This window comes from Panthera leo, chromosome C1 (assembly GCF_018350215.1).
Source record: "Panthera leo isolate Ple1 chromosome C1, P.leo_Ple1_pat1.1, whole genome shotgun sequence".
Lineage (NCBI taxonomy): Eukaryota > Metazoa > Chordata > Mammalia > Carnivora > Felidae > Panthera > Panthera leo.
Genome location: NC_056686.1, coordinates 15,161,689 through 15,183,581, shown reverse-complemented (window position 1 = coordinate 15,183,581; position 21,893 = coordinate 15,161,689). Strand labels below are relative to the sequence as shown.

Here is a 21,893-nt window from a genome sequence, read left to right as displayed (position 1 = left end):
TTCTTCTAAGAACGGCTCTGCGTTTGGTTACAAATAACCTTTAAGATACCAGCTATTGCTGTTACTAGAAAGCAGTTATGAGACTTGAATGGAAACCTTGTACACATCCTGCCTCCAGGGTTCTACCCTGTCCAGTCTGGGTCTTCCTGTGTGTCAAAGAATGTTTCTAAGGTGGCCATTTTTTAGATTGAACCTTTGGAAAACTAGTATTTTCTTTTGGCACCTAAAAAGTAATCAGTAAACATAGTGTATTGATAGTACAGGTAAGTACCAGCATCACAGTTAGGACTTTCCCCTGAAGACGAGGTATCTCAAAAATCCTGAAAGTGGTCCCCCTCTTCTGCTTTTTTTCTAGAATAAGGACCCTACCCACAACAGTTTTCCTATAGCCGTGAAATTGTCCCCTGCTTTATGTCATTTCTGTTTGTCCCTTTAAACCTTTAAACTTAACTACCGTGGTAATAGAAAAACAAAAGTAATAACCCTGTAGAGTTACAAAGGTCTAGGTAAGGGTGGAGTCATAGTTGTTACAATATTACATGGATATCAAAGTCAACTAGAGGCAAACCAGCCATAAAAGGTACACTACACTTATATGAGAGGAATGTATATCTTTTCTGTATAAAATTTAAGACATGTTACCATTAAACACAAACTGCCTGAAGCTAAATCGTGTACCTCTTTTAGAAGCTTTCCTGTAGTTCAGTCAGCATTATTTTCTATAAAATAGATATTTTGAGAAAATTATTGAATGTCTTAAGTAATCTTGATGTTTTTGCATTTTCCTGTATGGATGCAGCTGAAAGTACCCATGGCAGACAAACCTGGTAACACAGTGAATTTCCGGAAGCTGCTCCTGAACCGTTGCCAGAAAGAGTTTGAAAAAGATAAAGCAGATGATGATGTCTTTGAAAAGAAGCAGAAAGAACTCGAGGCTGCCAGTGCTGTGAGTATTTTCACAGGAAAGCAGTGTGCTTATGCTTCTGAGTGTTACCAAACAGAATTTTCATGAAACCGGCTACATTTCCGTGCTATGTCAGTAGATGCCTTATGGCCTTTTTTTCATGTGGAGATACAGTATTGAAGTTCAGGGGAATGCTTTATTCTTTTTCGTGCTGCATGGTTGAGCAGCTAAACCTTCCCAGACAGGAATTCAGAGCCTGGATCCCAGAGAGGTCACTGAGTTCCAGAAATCTCCTGAAATGGATGCAAATTTTGGGGGGTAGTTTAGTTTTCTGAGGAATAGAACAGGTCTAAAGTTGCTTTCAGATTCTCACAGGGTATCCCTGACCCCACAAAGGATAAGACCATGAGTCAGAGTGTGTGTGTTCCTGTCCTCTCTTGTGCCGTACAGTTGTCATCCAAGCTTCTATTGTCATTCCTTACACAACAGCCAGAGGAGAGGACGAGGCTTCATGACGAACTAGAAGAAGCTAAGGACAAAGCCCGGCGCAGATCCATTGGTAACATCAAGTTTATTGGAGAGCTCTTTAAACTCAAGATGCTGACTGAAGCTATCATGCATGACTGTGTGGTGAAGCTGCTGAAGAACCACGACGAGGAGTCCCTAGAGTGCCTCTGCCGCCTGCTCACCACCATAGGCAAAGACCTGGACTTTGAGAAAGCGAAGGTAAAAGCCCACAGTCTCCGAAGCATCCAGTGGGGCCTCGGTTGGGACTGTCAACAAAAGTGTTCCATCTTGCCCCAGTGGTCTGGACTGCTGCTTTTTCTCCTTTTGCCCTTCGCACTGTCAGTGTGTGGCCCTCGAGCTCCTTACCACTTTTCCGTCACAGGCAGAAGTGAAGAGGGTCCCAGATTAGATGAAGGCCAGTTTGGGAATTGTTCAGATTATTTGTCCCTTGTCCATTTTCTGCATGACCACTTCACAGGCCATTTTTCTGTATAACAAATTGTGGGCAGAAATAAGAGGAGAATAGCTGCTGTGGGCTGGGCTGGGATGGAGGGTGCTACTGAGGTGACGAGCCAGTAGTTTTCTTTCTTCCTTCCTTCCTTTCTCTCTCTCTCTTTCTTTCCTTCCTGCTTGCTTGCTTTCTCTTTCTTTCTTTCTTTCTTTTCCTTTCTTTCTTTCTTTCTTTTCCTTTCTTTCTTTTTCTTTCTTTCTCTTTCTTTCTTTCTTTCTTTCTTTCTTTCTTTCTTTCTCAGTTTGTTTATTTTGAGAGAGAGAGAGAGAACCAGTGGAGGAGATGAACAGAGAGAGGGGGACAGAAGATCTGAAACAGGCTCTGCGCTGACAGCAGTGAGCCTGACGCGTGGCTCAAACTCAGGAACCATGAGATCATGACCTGAGCCAAGGTTGGACACTTGACTGACTGAGCCACCCAGGCGCCCCAGAACTAGTAGTTTTCTTACATTTATGCTCTAATTAGCAACAAAGCTATCTAACCATAATAAAAGAAACTGTTAAAAATATTATGGTTCAAGGGGCGCCTGGGTGGCTCAGTCGGTTAAGCGTCTGACTTCAACTCAGGTCACGATCTCTCGGTCCGTGAGTTCGAGCCCCGCGTCGGGCTCTGGGCTGACGGCTCGGAGCCTAGAACCTGCTTCCGATTCTGTGTCTCCCTCTCTCTCAGCCCCTCCCCCGTTCATGCTCTGCCTCTCTCTGTCTCAAAAATAAATAAACGTTAAAAATATATATATATATTATGGTTCAAACATAACAGGGTGCCTTCCACATAAGGGGTAGGAAAATTAGAAATGTTTGCTATAAATAATGTCAGAAATGTTTTGTAACCTCTGAAGCAGCTGGGATTATGTTTGTTTGTGACAGGAAATCCCAAATATCAGTGGTTTATGCAAGATTGAGGTTTATTTCTCACTCACATAAAGTTCAGAGGTAAGAAGTCTGAAGTAGGTCTGGTGGCTCAGAGATGATAAATAATCCAGTTCGTCCAGCTTAAAGTTCTGTCATCCCTAATGTATGGCCCTTGTCCTTATCTTTCTCAGCAGAGAAGGTTGGAAATGGGCAAAGGCTACAGCCACCTCTCTCTTTTAAAGAAGATTCAGGGGCTGCCTGCAGTATAATGCTTCGATTTATATTCTGTTTACCTGTAATCCATCACAGGACTACAGCCAGCTGCTCAGAATGTGTAACCTTTATTTTGGATGCTTAATTAAAATTTGTACCACATTACCTTTTGTCTATAAGTTGTGTCCTTAGGCCATTTAAAAATTCTGTATGGTAAAATTACACTTGAATTCCTCACTCAGGAATACTAAATGGTTTTACCCCTTGCAGCCACGTATGGACCAGTATTTTAATCAGATGGAGAAAATTGTGAAAGAAAGAAAAACCTCATCTAGGATTCGATTCATGCTTCAGGATGTGATAGACCTAAGGCTGGTAAGTAAGAAAATATAAGCGAGCTACTCCAGTCTCTTTTAAGGAATTGGGTTGGAGAGTGTGTCCTAGTATTTACATAGGTAAAAACTTAATGCTGCAGGAGAGGCTCCCAGAACCTGAGCTGACACACTTCCCTGACATGGCTGTGTGAAAGGACACGAAGCATATATACCTGCCTGTTAACATTTCTTCCCTCTAAGCTAATATCAAACCACATTGCTGTTTTTAAATCCGCTACTCTGAATTCAAACTGGTCAATTAAATTTAGTCTTAGGCTACTAAATATTCAGGAGTCCTCATCTTCAACATGATTCCATTTCATTTCCCTGAGCCTTACATTTCTATTCTCTAAAACGGGGATGTTGCCTCCGTTGCACATGTGTGGTACAGATTCAGTGAGGTGATCGTGTCAAGTGCCCGGCTCATAGGAGATGTTGCTGTTTGTTCTCTGTTGTTTTTCCTGTGTATCCCCTTGTGCTCCTGCTGCTTCTCATTTCTCATAACAGGTGCAGTGTTTACCACTACCACCTCTTCTGTCTCTTTCTTATTTTAACTCCTGCAGGGAATATACTGCAGCTGACCCTAAACTAGAGAATGTGAATGCAGGTCCTGTCCGTTCCCTGCCCTGTACTCAGACCAGATAGCATTGATGATGGTTCTTTATCTTGCTAAGGTTAAATGTGACCTCACGGTCCTTCTTATTACTGAAGCCACTACGAGCCGATCAGAATTTTGTGCCTATTTGCCATCCTCCCTTCTAGCACATGTAAACAAACGTGAATAAATATAAAAGACTTCTCCACCCCTGCCTTCTACTACTTGTACTTCTCTCAGTTGTCGGGATTATGGTGGGAAGGAAAGGGAGAAGTGTGATTGTATGGAGCAACGTGTCCTAAATAGGACCAAAGGCCAGAGAGATGGCACTTTTGTAGGATATCAGAACGATGAAAAATGCTGGTCGTCTTTGATTTAGAACCCCCATGGAATGTGATACGAACTAAGTACCAATAATTCAGATTAAGTCAAGGCCAGAGAGTCCTGAGCTTTCTTGATTCCTCTTCTGGTTCCTCTTTACAAATATACAAGATGATTTTTTTGTAGTTAATTAATTTATTTTGAGATAGAGACAGCACAAGTCAGGGAGGGGCAGAGTGAGACAGGGAGGGAGGGAGAAAGAGAGGGAGAGAGAGAATGAGAATCCCAAGCAGGCTTTGTGCTGCCAGCACAGAGCCTGACATGGGGCTTGAATTCATGAAACTGAGATTATGACCTGAGCCAAAATAAAAGTCAGACACTTTAACCAAATGAGCCAACCAGGCGCCCCACAAGATGATTTTTAAAAAATACATTTGGGGGTGGGGCGCCTGGGTGGCTCAGTCGATTGAGCGTCCGACTTCGGCTCAGGTCGTGATCTTGCGGTGTGTGAGTTCGAGCCCCGCGTCGGGCTCTGTGCTGACAGCTCAGAGCCTGGAGCCTGCTTCTGATTCTGTGACTCCCTCTCTCTCTGACTCTCCCCCCATTCATGTTCTGTCTCTCTCTGTCTCAAAAATAAATAAACGTTAAAAAAATTAAAAAAAAAAATACATTTGGAGGGTGCCTGGGTGGCTCAATCGGTTAAGCATCCGACTTTGGCTCAGGTCATGATCTCCCGGTCTGTGAGTTTGAGCCCCGCATCAGGCTCTGTGCTTGACAGCTCAGAGCTTGGATCCTACTTCAGATTCTGTGTCTTCCTCTCTGTGTCCCTCCTCTGCTCACACTCTGAATCAATCAGCCTCTCTCTCTCTCTCTCTCTCTCTCTCTCAAAAATAAATAAACATCTAAAAATATTTTTAAAAAAATACATTTGGGCCAGTCTTTCCCTCTAGCTTTTTATTCATTGGCTTTTGGAATACTCAGTATACAATAGTTAAGGTTTATTGAGACAAACTTAATTCTTTATATCTAATCTCAGACTGCACGCAGTGCCATCTGTAAAACAGATGAAAAATGGTTGTAGTACAGATTTTTAAATGTATTTTACACTTTTCCAGCAGTGAGAAGTATAAAAAATTGTTACGTTCATGTTTTGTTTTCTGGTTGATAATGTTATTTTCTCCTTTTATAGTGCAACTGGGTATCTCGAAGAGCAGATCAAGGGCCTAAGACTATCGAACAGATTCACAAAGAGGCTAAAATAGAAGAACAAGAAGAGCAAAGGAAGGTCCAGCAGCTCATGACCAAAGAGAAGAGACGAACAGGTAAGGGGTGGAGTCCACTGGGATGTTAGGGAAACTTGGGAGACTGAGGGACAGATGTTTAAGAATTCTGTATTCAGGTTTGAAGTGACATCAGAAAGAATAAACTGAACAATAGAGTGGTAATTGGTAAGTGAAGCAGTTTCTCCAAGAAGGCAGGACAAAGCATGGTTTCTTGGACTACTTTAACTTCAGTAATCAACAGGACTTTCTTGAGCATCTTCTCTGTGCTCAGTATTGGTGAGGGCTATAAGAAAAAGTAGAAAATGTAGTTTCTTTTCTCTGAAAGCTTACGGTTTATCCAGGAAGGCAAACTAATAACAGGCACATTTGTCAAGCAAGTAGGAGATATTATCAAGTATGAAATGTATTCTCAATGAATATTGTTAACATTCAGAGGAGGAGAAGAAAGATAGGAAGCTGGAAGAGATCTTTATTTGAGGAAGGCATCTTTGAACTGGGTCCTGGTGGATGGTAAATATTTGGGAAGGAAAGGAATAATCTTAGTCATGAAAGTAAAATAAACATATATTGTGAAGAGGCATAAACAAACCTGACTGAAGCAAAATTTAAGTGTTCGGAATCAGTGGGAAATGTTTGGAAGAATGGAGCCAGATTAAGAACTGATGTCTTTGACCTTAAAGTCCCATTGTAAGGTTTTGAAGAAAGGGGTAATGTCATGCTAGATGTACGTAAGTAAAAGAAGTCTATTGCTTTTAACACGATGAGTCAAAGGGGAACACTGAACTCAGAAATGTCGCTCCTGCTGAAATCCTGGTAATAATAATTATTAAAAGGAAGAAATAGGAAAAAAATATGAAAGGTGAAATGGAAGACATTTTACACCCGAGAAAGTAGAAAATCCATTGACTGAGTTTAAGAACATGGAAGAGGAAACCTTTTTCAGAAGGGAAATGATCAGTGTTTATTTTGAGATGGCAGGAGGGTATCCGAGTAAGAATGCTTATCTGTCCAGTCTGCTGTTCAGTGAGCCGGAAGTTGCTGGATGATGTAGTAGTATTGTGGTCGAGAGCCTACTAGACTCTGGAGCCAGCTGTCTGGGTTTGCATTTCAGCTCCCCTACATCCTAGCCGCATGACCTTGCACAAGTCCCTTACTTAATGTGTAAAACGGATCTAATAGTGGTTGCTAGGATTTGTGTGAGAGTGGCAAGACGTGTTGTGTGTCAAGGGTTCAGCTTAGCAACTGGTGCACACACCGTAGGGCTCATACTGAACATACGAGAGATGAATCCTCCAGGAAAGAAAGTGTACTTTTAAGTTCCATGGGACACCATGCTTCCTCACCTTCCTCACCCTAGTGCATAGCACAGTGCCTTTCACGTAATGACTCTTATTTATTATTGAACTAGATAGAGAACCCAGTCCATGGAAGATGTCTACAGAGGACCAAAGGAAGAAGAGGACTCTTGGGAAATTGACAGATAAAGAACAACTGCAGAGGAAGGAGCACTAGGGTATAAGAAACAAACAAGAAACAAGTTTGTTCATGCTCAGTAACATCAGATAGCACAGAGACAATCAAGTATGTGAGGATCAGAAAAGCTTTTAGGGGGCGCCTGGGTGGCGCAGTCGGTTAAGCCTCCGACTTCGGCCAGGTCACGATCTCGCGGTCCGTGAGTTCGAGCCCCGCGTCGGGCTCTGGGCTGATGGCTCAGAGCCTGGAGCCTGTTTCCGATTCTGTGTCTCCCTCTCTCTCTGCCCCTCCCCCTTTCATGCTCTGTCTCTCTCTGTCCCAAAAATAAATAAAAAACATTGAAAAAAAAAAAAATTTAAAAGAAAAGCTTTTAGGTAGACAATTGGGTGGCCTTTCTTTCAACACGTGTAAGTGCCCATTGCTTAACAGGAGAGACAAAGTAAAGTCCCTTCCTTCGTGCAGCTTACATCATACCCGAGAGACAGAAAATAAATACTCAAATAAAATATGTAATTTTGTCCGATCACTTTTTCTAGAGAAAAAGATAAAGCAGAGAGGGAGAAAGCGGGTGATGCCAGGCTTGGTGGGTAAAGGTGCAATTTTATTTATTTATTTTTTTAAATGTTTATTTTTGACAGCATGTGAATGGGGGAGGGGCAGAGAGAGAGGGATACAGAGGGTCCACAGCAGGCTGTGCACCCTCAGCACAGAGCCGGACATGGGGCCCAAACTCAACGAACCATGAGATCATGACCTCAGCCACGGATGCTTAACCAACTGAGCCGCTCAGGCACCTGAGGTGTAATTCTAAATAGGGTGGTTTGGGAGCCTGCTAAGTTAGTGTTTGAACAGAGACCAGAAGCAAGTATGAGGGAATGAAACCGTGGGCACATCTGGGGGAAGGTTTGTAGGCAAAGGGAATTGTAAGTAAAAGGCCCTTGAAATAGCGTTTTCAGGGATCAGCAAGGAGGCCAGTGTGGCTTGAGCAGAGGGAGAGAGTAGTGGAGGATGGGGCCTGAGAGGCAGGAGTCCAGATTAATCAGAGTTTGGAGGCCATATATGAGTAATTTGGGATTTTATCTGAGTGAGATGAAGAGAGGTAACAGAAGTGTTTTAAGCAGAGAAGTGATAGGACCTGACTTGTACTTTATTTGGCTCTTGCTGGCCGCTATGATGCAAACAGTTGAGGGTGAAAGCAGTGAAGCTAGTGAAGACGGTTTGATACTAATCGAGGAAATGTTGCTGTCGAAAACCAAAGTGGTAGTGTTGGTAGTAATAAGAAGAGCTAGATGCTGAGTATGTTGAACCGACAAGATTTACAGACAGATTGGGTGCCAAGTGTGAGAGAAACAGGAGTCAGGGTTTTCTGCCTGAACAGTTGATAGGTTGGAGAAGCAGGTTGGAGGGCGGGGGTGGTGATCCAAGTATACTGTGTCATTTAACACCATCAAGTGAAATAAACCTTCTAATAAATAATTTCCATCTGAAGTGTTAGCTAACTATGAACATTAGATCTGGCCCTCCTTTGTCTATCACCAAATCTCTATTCATGTTATCGGTTAATTTCCTCTCGGTGGGGCATGTTCTACAGTATTTCTATCCGATATGTTCATGTTGTAGGCATTAAAAAGACTGTCAGCAGTGCTTTAACAGTTTCTTTTGTCTTTTTCCTTGATTTTGATTGGAGCTGCTGAGTTGAAAATACTGCTCACTCTTTCATTGTCAAACTGACTTGAGTTTGTGGGAAACTGACTCACCCTGTTCTCCCTGCAGGTGTCCAGAGAGTGGATGAAGGTGGATGGAACACTGTACAGGGGGCCAAGAATAGTCGGGTACTAGACCCCTCAAAATTCCTTAAAATCACTAAGGTGAGTATGACATTTATGACGCAACTTAACATCGACCTGAGAATGGGACTCTCAAAATTATTTCTTGCTTATGTAAAATAACTACATTGCAGAGTTTATGGGGGAGTGGTTTTTTTTTAAAGTAGATGCCTTGCTATATGACAGTATTTATCAGTGTATTCTTACGTACTTGTCCTGATGTTAGTCCTTTTTATTTCTTGGAGGGCTTACTAAGGGGGAAGAAACTAGTTTAATTCCTAAAGTTATCAGATGCTTAGTATAAGAGAGATGATAATAAAGATACTTCAGAAGCTGTAGTCCCTTATGATCTTTTATACAATGTATCCTTAGCCCTAGGGAAGAAGCATCTACCTGTTTAAGCCTAACTTGAAAGGAATTAACAGTTTGCCATACTCAAGGCCTAAAATAAATCAAGAGGACCCACTGCTAGAAATCATCCTGTGATAAAGATTTAATACATTCTGCTTTCCTGTCCCTTGAGAATCCATGGGTGGTAAGAGGAAAGGGTTTCTCCTGGCAGATGTTTTCAGCAGAAGTTGATCACCCTAAGTAGGGTGAAGAACTTGGAGAACATAGAGGAAGTGGCATTATCTTTTGTAAAAGGGGAAACTTCTACAGCCCAGTAGATTTACAAATCATTTACAAGTCTAATTTGAACCTTCCTTGTGGAATACACTTTCCATAGTTCTGAAAATTGGCAACCTGCTGGTAAGATACCAAAGACAATCTAAAGCTAACATGAAAACATCAAATGAAAGAAGATAACTGACAGAAAGAAAAAGAGTTTGAGAAAATTGGAAGAAGATGGGCTGTCATTTGCGTCATGTCAAAGTATTGCTTCAGCATAGAACATTTGCTGTCTAGATCTCTTTTGATTTTAATTAGCTAGGATCCTATTCTCTTAAGATTCTGGTACATTCTTCTAGTTGTTTATGTCTCAGGGCAGGAATTCCATCACTGAATACAGCTTGATTCCCATCCACTTCTTACGAGAGATGGTTTTAGCCAAAATCTTACACGTTTAGAGAATTCCTCCAGCGTCAGCCCCAACATCTTTGAAAATTATATCAATATTGAATAACGAACGGTGTTTGTGTTTTTAAATACTAATACTGTTTCCACGCATGGATACTATAAAAAGAATAGTGCTGATATTAACCTACAACATTATTTCCTGAATATTTTGGAAGATTTTAAGTTGTTGTTTTAATAAATTTTGTGTATATTCAGACAGTTATCCTACAAGTACTGTACTTAAATATCATAGAAAATGTTCAAAACCATTCAACAAATGCATTGTTAACTGGGAGAGATTTGTGTGAAAGCATGTCATAGAGCTAGGCAGTGCTGTTAGAGTGTATTAACACTTCTGTTACAAAGAGCTACATTGTACCTTACTGTGGTATATGTTTTCTTATTAGTATTACATTGTAATTCTATCCACTTGTGCTAATGTTGTGTTCCCTGTAGAGCTGGACATCGTTATTAACTTCCCATCTAATACTATGTTCGCTTTTTTCTTATTCCCCCCCGCCCCTGTATTGAATGCTGCCACTCCACTTCTCCATCCTTAGCCCCCACCTATATCTGGCTTTGCTAAAATGTGAAATCTTTGTGCCTTCTGACCTGTTTTCTGACAATAATGTGAAGAAATTAAGGAGTTAATTTTGTAGTCTACACAATTTGCATATTCCTTTACTTCTTTTTTAAATCACTGGGCATTACTGGACAGGAGGAATGATTGGAAACTGCTTACATTTAGTCAAACGGCACACCATCTGAAGGCATTCTCCAGACCAGGGGTTCTAAACTACTCTGTGGAAGCTGGTTTCCAAGCAGGTTGTACAGGGAGCACCACTTGAATATGGACGGCTCCAGTTTATATTTCTTAAATTGGCATTCCAAGCACTGTTTTGTTGCTAAAGTTGGTTTTCACTGTACTGAAGGAAAAAGAAGATACAACATTCTAGAATGTTTCCTATAATTGGCTTGTGGTCACTTACATTACAGCCCACAATTGATGAGAAAATTCAGCTGGTACCTAAAGCACAGCTGGGCAGTTGGGGAAAGGGCAGCAGTGGTGGAGCAAAGGCAAGCGAGACCGGTAAGTGTGACGTGTCCCTTCTCGGGAACCTGGATGTGGTCTAGTAGTCACCGTATAGTGCATTCCCACAGTCGTTTAGTAATGGTTTTAGGAAAAGATCTATAGACAAAGCATGCCCAAACTTACTGGTGTCCCTCGCAATATGGATCTTCAGGTATTTTAAATATTTAGAGTTCTTTGAGTTCAATTAGGCTATTTAAGACTTTAACCTCCTAGGTACCTTTGTTGTTGTTGTTCATAAATTCAATATAATTAGAGAATTACTGGGATCGCAAATGAAGAGGGAAACTCATTCTTCTGAGAAGAATTGGATAAGAGAGTTGTAAAAGAATTAGATTGAAATATTTTTCAAAATCTTTATCAAAAGTCAGACTTTCAGAGATTTGACCTTAGGACTCGAATGTTTAGACCATCACAAACACATCCTTTTTTTTCTTTTTTTTTTTTTTAATGTTTGTTTATTTTTGAGAGTGAAAGAAGAGACAGAGTGCAAGCAGGGGAAGGGCACAGAGAGGGGGAGGCACAGAATTTGCAGCAGGCTCCAGGCTCTGAGCTGTCAGCAAGGACCCCGACGCGGGGCTCAAACGCATGAACTGGGAGATCATGACCTAAGATGAAGTCAGACACTTAACCACCCAGGCACCCCCACAGACACATCTTTTTAAAGCTGATGAAGTCCGGTAGAAAGTATAAAACGTTAACGTTTTATAAACGTTAGAAGAATAAAACTTCTACATTAACTTCCTTTCCATATTTCCCTTCTACTAAGTCATTTTGACCTCTGATTTTTTAATTTTTATTTCTTTATCAAGTTTATTTATTTATTTTGAGAGAGAGAGAGAGAGAGAGAGCCGGGGAGGGACAGAGAGAAAATCCCAAGCAGGCTCCGCACTGTCAGCACAGAGCTCAGTGTGGTGTTCAGTCCCACAAACCCTGAGATTATGACCTGAGCTGAAATCAAAAGTCAGATGCTTAACCGACTGAGCCATCCAGGCGCACCTTTATTAGTTAGCTTTTTTTTAAGTGCAATATTTTGTTTTGTTTTGTTTTGTTTTGTTTTTGCTTGCCTCCCTCCTTCCTTGTCTACCACTCCCACCCCCTTCCCTATCTAGGATAATTTAATTATGTTTTTAAAGCAGCAAATGGTTATAATGAACAAAGGTTTCAAAAAAAAATTTTTTTTGCAGACAAATTCCTTCTAACATTATACTTCTAAGAGTATAATTTGTGGAGGAGATTGGCATCACCTTGTTAAACTTGTTAGAAATACCTAGTCTCAAACAACACCCCCCCTTTCCTCCCTAGAGAGCCAGATGAATTAAAAGCTACATTGTAGTCATGTGATTTGTATTTTTTCCCCCCTCAATCCTCAACACCTATAGATGCCTTACGGTCAAGTGCTTCCAGTTTAAACAGATTCTCTGCTTTGCAACCTCCAGCACCCTCAGGGTCTACATCATCTACGCCTTTAGAGTTTGATTCCCGACGGACCTTAACCAGGTATGGAGCCCACTCTCCATGTTAACTGAAGACTGACCTACTTGTGGATGTCTGTTCTCTCTCTCTCCTTCTCGCATTCTCTCTCTCTATTATTCTCTTTCTCTCTTTCACACACTCACACACACGCCCATATAAATTGTGATGGTCATCTCTGTGCATGGATTCCTTTTATCCCTAAGGTTGATTTTGTTTTTCTATTCCTTCTTTGATCTTCACGTTCTGTAATTTCCAAGATAAGAACATAATTGGGTGGTAGATTTGGGATGGGGTGGAAAGGAAGGGCAAGTTACCTGGCAAGTTTATAATAGTTTGTTTCTTTTTTTAAGAATTTTTTTTTAATGTTTATTTTTGAGACAGAGCACAAGCAGGGGAGGGCAGAGAGAGACAGAGACGCAGAATCTGAAGCAGGCTCCAGGCTCCAAGCCGTCAGCACAGAGCCCAACAAGGGGCTCAAACTCAAACTGTGAGATCATGACCTGAGCCAAAGTCGGACACTCAACTGACTGAGCCACCCAGGCGCCCCAGTATAATAGTTTGCTTCTTAAGAAAGTCAGACCCACCCAAACACCCCTGGAGGCTGGTGGAGGGCTCGCTAAACTAATGCGTCAGGATGTTCTGGATTAACCTAACACTCCGAAGCATGTGAATTAAAGAGCATGACAGCCTACCCATATGTTTCTCTGTCATACCGTTCTTCAAGTTCTGTTTCAGGCTGTTCTTTGTTTCTCACTATTCTCTGTATTGTACTGTCTTTCTACCTTCTTTTTTGTAGGACTGATACAGTCAGGTGTTCTGTTGGTTGGTTTATAGGGAATGAAGACCTGTAGTATAATGACCGAGAACAAAATTTTTAGTTTTCATTTTCTTAAGATTTTATTTTTAATCTCTACACCCAGTGTGGGACTCGACCTTACAACCTTGAGATCAAGAGTCACATGCTTTACTGACTGAGCCAGCCAGGCACTCCTCAAAATTTTTGACATAAGCACTTTTAGAGCTGAAGTTGCTTTAAACTCTCAAACTTTCCTTTTTTGTTACTGTAGTCAATTTGGCCAGGTAGACTTTCTAACTATGTTGCTGTTCTCTTGGCTTCTACAGTAAAATATGCTTAGCACAGTTCAGCTTTTAGTGATGGCTCAGCTTGTCGTGAAGCAGCATTTGTGCTATTGATGGCTCTTTGCTCTGCCATAGATTTCCCCTGATGGCTCTGCTTTTTGAGTACTTGTGTATGTTCTTTCAGAGGTTAGACCACTGTCGTGCCTCTAGTCCTTTCTCCTCTCTTCCTTTTCATCTGCTGCTCCTGGCCTGCTATGGACCAAGGAACTACCTGCCCAACTGGTGGGAACTGTCTGAAAAGAAGCCTAGGGAGATAGGAAGATTCTCTCTTAAAGTATGTGACTTTGGCCACTCAAAAACTACTTCTGCTACGTGGTTCTCAAAATATTTTACTTATGTTTGAATTTTCTGAATAAATACTGTATCATTGTCTAATTTCTAAGATAGTGATACCATGTCCGTTAGGTATTCTTTGTCTCTTTTGCTCTTTTAGCTCATACATTCGTCACTGTCGTCTTTATTAAAAGATTTAAAGAACTAAAATAAGGATTTGCCATTGCATTTTAAAACCTTAAGTGGTATCCCTTCAACATTCGTGAGAAAAGCTAAAACATACTTAACCATTCTCTGAAAGCACCGATTTTACTTGTTTACATAATTATAGTTTGATGTAGAATTGGCGCCTCACATGCCCGAAGTCATGTGTGAAAAATTACATACCTGCAGGAAATCTTAATGTTATTTTATGATTTGAATGCATAGTGGATGGGGTGATCTTCTGAAGAAGTATGTTTTGTGTTTTAAGTCGTGGAAGCGTGGGCAGGGAGAAGAATGACAAGCCCCTGCCGTCTGCAGCAGCTCGTCCCAATACTTTCCTGAGAGGCGGCAGCAGCAAAGACCTGTTGGACAATCAGTCTCAAGAAGAGCAACGCAGGGAGATGCTAGAGACCGTGAAGCAGCTTACGGGAGGCATGGACGTGGAGAGGAACAGCGCTGAGGCTGACCGAAACAAGGGCCGGGAGTCAGGTGAGTGACTTGGTACACACAGAAGGAAGATTCGGGCCTTAACTGTGGAATGAAAAGTGCGGAGGAGATTTTGCCCCTGTGTAGGTTTCAGAATCATTACATGGTAATAACATACCAGTATCTTAAAACGTAAAGAGCATCTTCATGGTTTTGTAACATAGGTTTCGTTTCCCAGGTTGTCCCTCTGTTCGTCAATTTGCAAGTTTCCCCCATTCTCTATTAAATGTGATGGTGATGAGGGTCTCTTGCTGTATATTAAGCAATCTGAATTTCTTAGCAGATTCGCACAGTAACCCCTTCCTGTGCATTAGAGCGCATGGGCTTTGTAGAGCCCTCAAATGTATGAAAATTCTGACATCCAAAGCAAACCAAAGAGAAAATATCAGGTTGTCTTTTGTTACCTTCATCTTGGTAGCATCTGTGGTCTTGGTACATGTGTAGCTTGTATATGATTAGAGGACCAACTCAGATAATGCTCTAAAAATTACCTCGTTTACATAACCTGTCTGCGTTTCTGTTTCTTCCTGTGTTATATGGGGATAGTAAATGTGCCCACCCTGTAGAGTTATCATGAAGATTAAATGAGAAGTCTATACAGGTAAATACTTAGAACTTTATCTGATAAATACAGATTTTTCAAAAAGTACTAGAGGTCATGAGGGTAAAGATGATGAGAACAATGAGAAATAGTTTAAAGATAATTTTCAGCATCTTGAAAATACTAATCCTGAGGTAATACTGGTTGTTTATAACATCTTGATAGCTTTCAGATTTCTTTCACTATTTAAATTGTGTCTCCTCCTCTAAATGGATTCAGAGGCAAATTGAAATGTCTTCTCCCAACTGATAGACCAGAATTTTTGACTTCAGGGACATGTGGCTTTCTGATCTGTGGTAGCTATTTGGGGAACATAACGAGATAGTGTATGAAAATATCTTGTGAGTAGTGAATAATGTGGCACAGCTGCCCTATGCATTTTTATCGTCTGGGTCATTCATTTATTCACCACATGCACACTGAACACCTGGTGACTTGTGGGCATTGGGTCTCTGCTTTCAGCCTTTAGTCTGCTGGGTCCAGAGGACTCCTATGACATAATTCCACAAAAGGTATTGTATATAAGTACAAACTGAGAAAAATGCCACAGAGGAAAGGAGCAGAGTTCTAAGAGGGTACTTAACAAAGGAACTATCTGGAATTGATACAGAGGGATATCAGGGAAGGCTTCCTCGGGTCTGATGAACCAGTAGGAGTTGAAATAGACTTCTAGGAAGGGATGGGTATGGAGCAGAGAGAAAGAGCACTCTGGCCAGAAGGAGCATCATGACATGTTCAAGCAACTGCCAAAGGCCCGTGTGGTTGGAGCTCTGTGTGTGATTGTACAAGCTTCACGTGCTGTTCATCACTGAAGCAGTGGAGAAGAATCAAAATGCAGAAAGGGACAAAAAAGCTCTAATTACAAAAGTTTACCGTACCCCTCTATTCTTTTCATTGTGGAATATGAAGTTACTGAGTGCCTATCTATTCTAAAAATAAATATTTCTCTTTTCTGCTTTTAGGTGTCTTGCTTTGTCAGATTTGTATCTATTTTAATGCTTTTATGGAAAAGTTGGTATAAAAACAAATAAATATTGTCAACCATAATCCCCCATTTTAATTACAATTTTTGTCTGTTTTACTTCCTCACTTTTTTTAACCTCATTAGTAGCGAAGCCAGAAATTCCAGCAACAGCAGCCCCTGACAAGCCTGCGTTGTCAGAATTGGAGATGGAGAGGAAGTCTAAATCTATCATTGATGAGTTTCTACACATTAATGATTTTAAGGTAAATGAAGTTTCAGAAAAAGAAAGCAACAACACAAAGCCCCATGGCAGATACAGTAACTTGGCTCTGGTCTAAAGCACTTGTCACTAAGACTTGGAGTAATCCAGGTCCCATGCAGTTCGGTTTGCACAACTCGGATGTGCTCTTGCCAGCTTCTGTCTTTTAAATTGACGATGGAGTTCACAAGATCACATGGCAGGAAGGGGGAATGGCTACCAGTCCATCCCCACAGTAGAAAAAAACCGCATTGACTTTGATGTTCATGAGCAAAAACCCACACATTATCATTTTTAGGCATTCTTATCTAGCTGTACATTACCTGTTATGATCTTCACAGTCCTTTTATGGTCATTCTTGTATTAACTTTAAACTATGGCTAACGTTACTTTTTATTTCATAAGTGGAAACCTGAGGCACCAAGGAGTAATCGCACTGCCAGGGCCAGACGGCCTAAGTGAGACATTCAAGACACAGCTTTGAATTTGCTGTTCTTTAACCCCAACTTTCTCTTTGATCTTCATTTTAAGATGGTAGTGAATAAAATAGACATCATGCCTGACTTCATGAGCCCTAGAGTCTAGTGGCAGAGACAGGTCATAAAGAGTTGACTCAAAAATAGGTATTTAAATTATAGTTATTGTAAATGCCAATAGACCTCTAGGATCTTAGGAGAGATCATATAATAGGACCTAGCTTAGGGATCTGGAGTCAGCAGAGTCTTAATCTGTTAAATTATTTGTCAGCTACATTAACTACTTTTGCTTTAACATTATATTCTCTCAAGCTTACTTGTTCTCTTGGCAGTGTAGTCATTATTTGCTTTCTGTACATAACAGTCACCGTGATTAACTGTAGCCCAGCTTTCTAAAACCCTCAAGCCTTTAAAAAATCATCTAAAATTCAGAAGAAGTACTAAGAGGTTTTGATGATGAGCCAGTTAGTTGGAGAGGAAATATCAAGTCAATGAGCAACAAATACTTTGAAAGGAGAAAAGTATCACTCTGAGGAATGGGAGCCATAGGGGGGAAAAGACCTAAGTTCAACGGGAGGACTCTCTGAAAGATCTTAGCCCTAGGCCTGGCCTGTAGTATGGAAGAAACAGAGTCAGTTATGACTCAGGAATTTCAGTGTACTGGGTCCAAGGCGCATCTGCTGCAGAATGATGATAAGAAGCAGGTGACATTGTCAGACATAGTGAGGGCTCCCTGTGTGCTAGGTGCCATTAGTTCATTTAATCCTCATAACGCCCTCTTGATTTTAATATTATTGTAATAGCTATTTTTATAGATAATGAAACTGAGATGCAAAGATGTTAAATAACTTGATCTGAGTCATGCTTCTGATAAGTGGCCAACTCAGGATTTAAAATTAGGCTTCTAAGGGTGCCCGGCTTGCTACGTCAGTAGAGCACATAACTTATGACCTCAGGGTTGTATGTGTGAGCCCCACATTGGGTATAGAGATTACTTAAAGAGAAAATCTTTAAAAAAAAAAAAAAAAAAAAAAAAAAAACAACAACAATAAAAGTAAAATTAGGCTTCTAGCTTCAGAGCAGAGACTGTAATTTTATCTTATTACCTTTAAGGTTATTAGTGTGTTATGCTAAAGGCTTACAGAGCTCATCCTAAAGGAAAGGTTTTTCTAGCATTTTAGTAGGTGTTGTTATTATTAAAAATAATACAAATTAATATGTACTGAGCTTTTGTGTTTGGCAGTGTGCGAAGTCCCTTTTTATGTTCATTCCTCAAGTAACCTTATGACGGAAGTCAAGCCTGAGGGATTGTTACACTCCTGAATTCACATAGTAGCAAGTGGCAGGGCCAGGATTCAAACTTACATTTGTCCGATTCCACACCCTATGGTTTTTAGCCTCTGTGGTATATAGTTATTGAGTACCTAAAATGTGCCAGCCACAATTTAGGAAACACTGCCTGGACATTGGATATGCTGTAGTGTATATAGTGAGCAACATAGTCTATTTCTATGGGGCATTTGTGGAGCCTGTGTTCTAGTGGGAGATACAAAACTGCCCTAAAGATAGGTAATAAATAAACAACAAATACAAAAAGAAAAATAATGTTTCAGTGCAGAGAAGTAAAACTAGGTGATATGATAGCCGGTGACTGGGCAGTCACAGACTGTAGGAGGTGTCCATTCACCTGAATACTCAATGAAATAAGAATCAACACGAGAAAATCAGGGAGAAGAGCAAGATGATGAATTGCTGTGACATTGAAAGCAGCATAATATAGTTCGTTGATAGCACATGCAGATTCAGTGAATAAATTCCCCTTGTAAGACACTTGATCACTTCAGGTTAAATACTGAAGATATATGCATTCATTTCCATGCTCTCCTGAAAAAGCTTTATAATGATGATGGTCTTTAAAATGAGGTAAAAATTCACAGGGATAAAGAGTAGAGGGAATAGACCGCACCAACACTCTGGAAGTTAGAAACTAGAAGGATGGGTGGTCATTTATTTAGCAGACTACGAATGCACATAAGGTGCAGATGGGACTGAAAACAGAAGGACCGATTGGTTTAAAAGTGTATATAAGACGGTTTTAAAAGACAACTGGGCCGAATGTTTCCAAAACTGTGAATGTTCTAAAAAGATGAAGAGAAAGGACTGATCTGGATTAAAGGAGACTAAAAAGACATCATGCATCCTGACATGTGACGTCAGGTTTTCAGCTGGGTCCTAAACAACAACAAAAAACTATATTTTGGACATTTGGGGACAGTTGTGGAAATTTCAAATATGTACTGTTTATCAGATAATATTTTTATTGACATTGTGTTGGTATTAAGTTTTTTACGTATCTATGAAGAAAACTAACAATTGATGAATCTAAACTGAAGTGAAGTTACATACGTGTACATTGTACTATTCAATGTCTCTGTAGTTTGAAAGTTTTTCAGATAAAAAGTTCATGTGGGGGAGGCATTAAATAAAATAGCAGAGGAGAAATAAAGCAGCAGTGAGAAACCTACGTGTGCTCTAGTCCCGTCTTCATTCAAGCAGCTGCTCTTCTCACATGCATCTTCCCTCTCAGAAGAGCTGCTCTCTTCAGAGGTTGAACCAAAGGATTTTGGATTCAGACAGAGTTGAGATAGGTGAGGGCAGGGAGGCACAGTGCTGTGTTGGTGATTCAGCAACCTTGGCTACCAGGCCTCAGAGATGTGGACCTAGCCAGATCACCCCATGGTAAGGACCATTTCATGAGCCCCACACCCCAAGAATTTCCTAAGAGGGTTTTAGCACTTAAGCTAAGTATACTAACTTTCATATGAAGGGAAGACCTTCCTCGTTGAAGATTTTGCAAATATTAACATACCCAGACAGAATTACCTCAGTTGCCACATTAAGTCATTTGGCATGTGATGATGAATTTCTGTTTCTTAATATACCATTTTCAGGTTTTTAAATGGTCATAAGATAGGTAAACATTTTGTAGAAAAACACACTTCGGCCCTTTGCGTGATTGTTGATAAATTGTGAAGCTAAACACATTACCCTTCTTAAGATCCTCTTTTCTTCTGTTTTTAAATATGGCTAATATTGCCCTTGTCAGCCTGCATTTTACTGAGCTAAATTAATGTTTTTTAAAAAATGTATGAATACTAGCTTGTTTGTGGAGCTTTCTGCTGACTTTGTCATAAGTAAAAGATTGTAAACTTATTTTAACACTTTGGTAATGGGATCCAGATATTAGACTAAGCTGTTATTTGCTATTTGAACAGGAAGCCATGCAGTGTGTAGAAGAGCTGAATGCCCAGGGCCTGCTACATGTGTTTGTGAGAATGGGAGTGGAGTCCACCCTGGAAAGGAGCCAGATCACCAGGGATCACATGGGCCAATTACTGTATCAGCTGGTGCAGTCAGAAAAACTCAGCAAACAGGACTTTTTCAAAGGGTCAGTATCCTCTTCAAGAGTGGTATTCAGTTACTAGGCTCTTGAGTAGTGGTTATTTTTAAAAGTACATATATTTTTAAGTATTTGTCTATTTCCATAGAGTAAAATTATGTCCACTGTAATTGGATAATTACAATTGTTGTATAATATACTGATAATTGCATAATATACTGATAGTGTGTTGGTGGATATGATGGCATTTTGTAGATTGTGCTAGGGCATAAAGGTTATTTATCTCCTGGTTTTCCAAATCCTATTGTTTATACCTGTGTTAAGGTGTAAGTAAGGTAGTAGAGACCCCTTCACCTTGGGGAAACTCAGGCCCTCAGCAGCCCGTTTACCTGTAAATCCCTAGGTGTTCTTTGAGGAAAAAAACTTAAAAAAAAAAAAAAAAAGTTTATTTATTTTGAGAGAGAGCACACTCACAGGAGGGGTAGAGGGAGAGAGAGGGAATCTCAAGCAGGCTCCACACTGTAGACAACGGTGCCTGATGCAGGGCTCAAGCCCACAAAACACGAGATCATGACCTGAATTGAAATCAAGAGTCAGATGCTCAACCGACTAAGCCACCCAGACGCCCCATAGAAGCTTTTTTTATGTGAGAAAATTTCTGGAAAATCAACTTAAACCTAAAAGCCTTATCCTTTCAATAAACCCTGGTTATTTTGGCCAAGGGATGCTTATCTGTCCACTCTAGCCCCATAGCAGGACGTGTCACTCCAAGTTGTTAATGACTTAGTCTGTTCCGGGTTGGTTTCATTATGATTCCTGTTGATGGCTGCTTTGATGAAGTCTGGCTGTCACTAGTGTTGTATCTTCATTAGATCAGGTTCTCATTTGTTTGTGATCATCACATGTGTGTGAATTGGATTCTTTGTGGTACAGCCACAGAATCTTACCCAGGTTGAGATTCTGAAATCAAGGTTTAAGGTGAAAATTGCATATGGTAAAAAGTTTCTGTTTTAGGAGCTGTGTTATGTAAATATAAACATAGAAACACACCCAGCCCTGCCAGGTGCCCGCTCTCTTAATTGTTCAGGAACTAATATTTCTTGAAGGCAGGACGTCAGATTCTCCTCTCCAATCTCATACTTGACATATGTTCATTGGGTGCAATGACAGTAAGAATTCTACACTATTTATTTTTCTCTTTGTTTTTTTTTTTTTTTTAACTTTTTTTAATACTTATTTTTGAGGGGAAGGGGGAGCAGAGAGAGAGGGAGACACAGGTCCGAAGCCAGCTCTAGGCTTGAGCTGTCAGCACAGAGCCTGATGCAGGGCTCAAACCCACGAACCATGAGATCATGACCTGAGCCAAAAGTGGATGCTTAAGTGACTGAGCTACCCAGGCACCCCTTTATTTTTCTCTTTGTAAATCTTTTTTGCCAAGCTCATATTATATTCTTGAAAATTAAATGCACATGTGATAAACTGCCACTGTGTGTCTTTCGGGTATGGTCAACCCCTTAGAATAGCGTAATCATTAAATGCCACAGTTGAATATGTTCAGGAATGATTACTCTTTTGATTTTGTGAGGAATGGTAGTGTTTTCAAGGTCCTA

The 21,893-nt window shown here is 40.6% G+C and overlaps 1 protein-coding gene across 16 annotated transcripts in view; it reads left to right on the top strand.

The window, feature by feature from the left end:
* Positions 1 to 21,893, top strand: part of EIF4G3 (eukaryotic translation initiation factor 4 gamma 3) — a 313,590-nt gene that overhangs the window by 264,425 nt on the left and 27,272 nt on the right. For 15 of the 16 annotated variants that reach the window (XM_042952623.1, XM_042952618.1, XM_042952612.1 and 12 more), the window contains 10 exons: positions 800 to 946; positions 1,394 to 1,630; positions 3,257 to 3,361; positions 5,466 to 5,598; positions 8,806 to 8,900; positions 10,911 to 11,004; positions 12,387 to 12,504; positions 14,366 to 14,586; positions 16,293 to 16,411; positions 20,159 to 20,331. In XM_042952623.1, the coding sequence (XP_042808557.1) occupies positions 800 to 946; positions 1,394 to 1,630; positions 3,257 to 3,361; positions 5,466 to 5,598; positions 8,806 to 8,900; positions 10,911 to 11,004; positions 12,387 to 12,504; positions 14,366 to 14,586; positions 16,293 to 16,411; positions 20,159 to 20,331 (1,442 nt within the window). The remainder of the gene's footprint in view (positions 1 to 799; positions 947 to 1,393; positions 1,631 to 3,256; positions 3,362 to 5,465; positions 5,599 to 8,805; positions 8,901 to 10,910; positions 11,005 to 12,386; positions 12,505 to 14,365; positions 14,587 to 16,292; positions 16,412 to 20,158; positions 20,332 to 21,893) is intronic. The other variant, XM_042952607.1, reaches the window with a different exon arrangement.